Source organism: Monoraphidium neglectum, assembly GCF_000611645.1.
Source record: "Monoraphidium neglectum strain SAG 48.87 unplaced genomic scaffold scaffold03732, whole genome shotgun sequence".
Lineage (NCBI taxonomy): Eukaryota > Viridiplantae > Chlorophyta > Chlorophyceae > Sphaeropleales > Selenastraceae > Monoraphidium > Monoraphidium neglectum.
Window position 1 is genome coordinate 1 of NW_014009897.1, and position 4,403 is coordinate 4,403.

General features: G+C 70.0%; 2 protein-coding genes across 2 annotated transcripts; both read right to left on the bottom strand.

Annotated features, from left to right (window-relative positions):
• Positions 1-9: 9 nt before the first annotated feature.
• MNEG_13281 (hypothetical protein) lies at positions 10-2,336 on the bottom strand (the record flags this gene model as incomplete). Its single annotated transcript, XM_014038246.1, has 1 exon — positions 10-2,336. A coding segment is annotated over one exon (2,327 nt), but the record flags the coding sequence as incomplete, so codon positions are not given.
• A 489-nt stretch (positions 2,337-2,825) lies between these two features.
• Positions 2,826-4,124, bottom strand: MNEG_13282 (hypothetical protein; the record flags this gene model as incomplete). Its single annotated transcript, XM_014038247.1, has 1 exon — positions 2,826-4,124. One exon carries the CDS (start codon positions 4,122-4,124, stop codon positions 2,826-2,828), a length of 1,299 nt encoding a protein of 432 aa, XP_013893701.1.
• Positions 4,125-4,403: the final 279 nt, after the last annotated feature.

A 4,403-nucleotide genomic window follows, 5' to 3' on the forward strand; every position in this document is an offset into this window, starting at 1 on the left:
GGGCAGAACCCGACGGGGAGGCGCTGGCCGTTGTAGGTGGCGCGGGCGTTAGCAGCCGCCTCCTGCTGTGGCCCAGAGTCCGGATCGGCGGCGGCGGTCGCGGTGACGTCAGAGGGCACCTCCTCCAGGGCCACGGTGCAGCCGGCGACCCCCTCGTCCTCAAAAGGCCCCTCGTCATAGTCGTACGCAGGGGCGGCCGCGTAGCTAGCCACGCCTGGCTGCTCGTCATCGCTCGACGTGGCGCCGTCGGCTGCTGCGTTGGCCCTCGCTGCTTGCGGGCACTCGCGGGCAAGGTGCCCGGGCTGCTGGCACCGGAAGCACACGCGATCCGACGCCTGGCCTGCAGGGCGAGCGGCACGCGTGGACGCGCGCTGAACGGCCGCTCCCGTTGGTGCCGCGACAGCGGGCGGCGGGGCGGGGCCGGCGCCGGCCGCCGCCGCAAGAATCCCGTTCAGGCGCTGGCGGTTTGCCGGCACTGCCGCAGCCGCGGCCAGGGCCGCCAGAGCGGCCGCCACCGCGTCAGTGGCGGGGTCCTCGCTGTCGTCCTCTTCCGCGAGCGTGGCGGCGGCTGCCGCCGGGGCCGGGCGAAGGCCGCGCAGGCGCCGGGAGACGGCGGTCGCGGCGGGCTCAGGCTCCTGCTGGGTGCGCTTGCCACTCTCGGGGAGGCGGGCAAGGTAAGCGTCCCATGCCTCATCCAGGATGTGCTTGGCCTCTGTCTCGAGCGCGTACAGCATGGCGGCGTGGCTATTGCCGGTCGCCACGCGCCCGCTCATGTGCATCTGCCGGATCAGGCGCCAGTCCTGGTTGAGGTGCTCGTGCAGCATGGCGCTGATGAGGTTGAGCATCTCCGTCACTGAAACGCGGGACTGGACGCGGTGGTCACGGGCGAGCATCATGAACCGTTCCAGGGCCTCGCTGGGCGGCTCGTTCCTGTCCACTTTCGAGCACGTGAGGGAATCCTTCCCCTGGCGCATAGCGCGCAGGACGGCCACATCGCGCTCGGGCTGCTTGTCGTACAGGTGCGAACGCACGCTGTAGGCGATGACAGCCCCGACCTGGTCCGCCTGGCCGGGGTGCAAGTAAACGCCCGCGAAGCGCTGGCGCGGGGGGAGCGCGTACATGAGGTCGCCCGTGATGAGGGGCATGTGCCCGCTCACGTGCGTCTGATCGTCGCCCTCGAAGCAGGTGAGCGCATGCTGCAACGCCCCGCCGACTGTGGACGGGCGGTTCTGCACCTGAGTGCTCACATACGTCTGAAGGGCGGTGAGGAGTTTGCGCAACTCATACCCGTACATGTTCAGACGCAGGTGGGGCTGATGGGCCTTCAGGCCCTGGTTGTGGGAGGCTGGCTGCACTGCCGGGTCGAAGCCCGGGGGGTGCGCAATCTCCCCCTCTGTCCACGGGAAGTTGGGGTCCGGACGCCATTCGCGGGGCGGCGGCCGGTCATGACCGAAGGCGGCGGCCGCGGTCATCCAGTGGGTGCGGGCCTGGGACATGCCAGGCGGGGCCGCGCAGCCGCCGCTGAGGCCCGGCTCCGCCAGGGGTGGGCCCCCGCTGGCCGAGCCAAACGGCCGCCACGGCTCGTGCTGCTGCTGCTGCCGCTGATGCGGCTGTTGCTCCCGAGGGTGGGGCTCTGAGGTGTGCGGCGGGCCATACGGCCTACCACTGCTGCTGCTGCTGCCTCCCTGCGGGAAGCCGGGGCCAAAGCCACCCTGCGGCCGCGTCGCGACGCGTAGGAGGCCGCGGGCGGCGGCGCGTGGGCTAGCGTCGCTGCCTGCAAGTAGCTGCGACGTGGTGATGGACTCGCCGTTCTCGCGCCGCGGGCGCTGCGCCGCGGCTCGCGCGAGGCTTACGGGGCTAGGGGCAGGGGCGTCGGCACCGAGGGCACCCCCAGCTTCGGCGGCAGCACGACGCCGCGCGGCAATGGCCTGCACCATGGTGGCGCGCTGGGCGTCGAGGCTGGGCGCCGGGGCGCCCGCGGGTGCTGCCCGTTGCGATGTCGGGGTGCTTGCCAGCGAGCGCCGCTGCTCAAGCGTGCTCACGCGCAGGTCTAGCTCGAGGAGGTCCTCGCGGATGCGCTGCAGGTCCCTGCTGGTGTCGCCCCGGAATGATCTCATCTCATCTCGCATCTGCCGCATTATGATGCTCAGCTCAGCAAGGGGATCGGGCCGGGCGCGAGTCTGCCCAGCAGACTGAGAGGCGGTGGGGGACGACGCCGCGGCTGCACCCTGGTGAGGAGACAGGAAGGTGTCTGACCCGCTGCCATCCGCGCCCAACGCAACGCCTGTGACCGCGGGAGCCGCTGGCGGCGCGTCCGGGGGGCCGTCACCCGTCATCAGCGCTACTGTGGCAGCAGGGCTGGCCGGGGCACTGTAGGACTGCTGCACACGGCGTGGCCTGGTTAAATAGGTACCTAAGATGCTAGATGGCACTTCTCTACCCAGCTGGCGGGCTGCTGCTCGCGTGAGGGGCCTGCCGCCCGCACGCACTGACTGTTCAGATCCCTCCGTCGTGACAGAGACAGGTGTCAAGGTGGTGTATACTTATTTACCCAGATAAAAACAGAACTCAACAAATGGCAACCAAGGCGATGCACGGAGCAAACGCACCAAAGGGGAACAACAAAACCACCAAACGTGTGTGATACCAAGGCACTGGCTACTAATAAGCTAGAAGGTAACGTAGGCGGGAACTTATGCTGCTTTTACCGAGCAGCGGCGGGCACACAAGGCGCACGGCCCCTCACTCAACCGGACTGGGCGGCGAGCGAGAGCAAACGCGGGGCACCGCTAAAGCGCGGCGCCGCGCGCGGGGGCGAGTGACCTCTACTGTGCGCTCGGCGGGGCTGCGGCCTCGCCGTTCTGCTGAGTGTAAGCGCCAGTCGCCAGGGCCTCCGCCTCCTCGGAGCTCATGCCCCGCTCCACCAGCGCCCTCCCGAGCGCCTGCACAGCCGCGTTCGCCTTGCACAGCTCCGCGGCCCTGGCCTTCACCTGCTCCTGGATCCCATTGGCTGCAGCCTGCGCCTCTGCCACAGCGCGCTGCTGCTGGGCCAGCTCTGCTGCACCAGCCTTAACCTGCTCCTGCAGCCCCGCGATGGCGGCGTGCGCTGCCGCCGTGGCTTGCTGCTGCTGAGCCAGCTGCTGCTGTGCCGCCGCGCACTGCTGCTGCGCCGCTGCAAACTGCTGTGAGGACTCCTGGAGGCGGCGGCCCTGCTGCAGCAGGTCGGGCGCGGCCTCGTTAACGCCGTGCTGTACCAGCAGCGCGCTGGCCGCCGCGAGCTGCGCGCTGAGCGCGGCGTGCGTGGCGCCGGACTCCGCCAGGAGCGCCTTGAGCTCGCTGATCTCGTTGTCGCGCCGCCTCACGCGCGCGCGCTCCTCCTCGGTGTCGGACGGGTGCCACCCGTTGAAAAACGCCACCGCGTCGCTCAGCTTGGCCGCCTCGGGGCAGCCCTCCGCCTGCCCGCCGGAGAGGAGCTCTGCGGCGGCGAGGAGGATGGTGCCCTTAAGCATGCTGCGCAGCGCGCCGGCCCCCTCACCGCCGACGCTAAAGCGGGCCACAGCCGCGGCCGACTGCTGCTGGCGGTCGCTCGGCTGCGTAGAGACCGGCTCCCCGGCCTGCTGCGCGGCCTTGGCTGCGTCGGCTATGACCCTCTGCTGCGCCCAGTCGGCCACACGGTACAGCATGTTGCCGGCGTCCTGGAGGCAGCCGGTACGGCCGGAGAGGCCGCAGTCGGTGAAGATACCGTGCAGCTGGAGGATCACCACCGACGAGAAGCGGGTCGCCTCCGCCTGGGTGAGCTGGTCGGGGGAGGAGTCCTCGCCCGGCAGCCGCATGGCCCGGAACGGGGCCGTCGCCGTCAGCTCGAAGGTGCTTGCGAGCGCGTTGCAGGCGGCGTTGGCCGCGTTGAAGGCGGCCGACACGGCGGCCGTGCGGGCCTCCGCGTCGCGCTGGGCGGCTCGCGCCTGCTGGGCCTCCGCGAAGGCGGCAGCGGCGTCTTCCGGGCTCAGGTTGGGGTCCAGGTAAACACCAGCCGCCTCAGGAGCGCGCCCTCTGCGGCCGCCGCCCCGGCCATTGTGGCGACCCCCCGGGTAGGGGGAGTAGCGAGGTCCGTTTTGGCCGTACATGAAGCCGAAGGGTTGCAACAGAGCAGGGATTGGGTGCACCCTGTCTCTGTGGGGTTGAATATGAGCGTCTTACTTCGAAGCACGGATTGGGTGCACCGTGTCTTCGTTGCGCCGCGTCTTACTTCGAGGCACGGATTGGGTGCACCGTGTCCCCGTTGCGCTATTAACTAGGTGGCGGTGGTGGCCTTGGCGTGGCGGTCGCCGCAGTCGGCTCCTGTCTTGGCAGTGGGGAGAAGAACGGATGATGTAAAGCTCGTGAGAGGGTGAGATGGAAAGGGG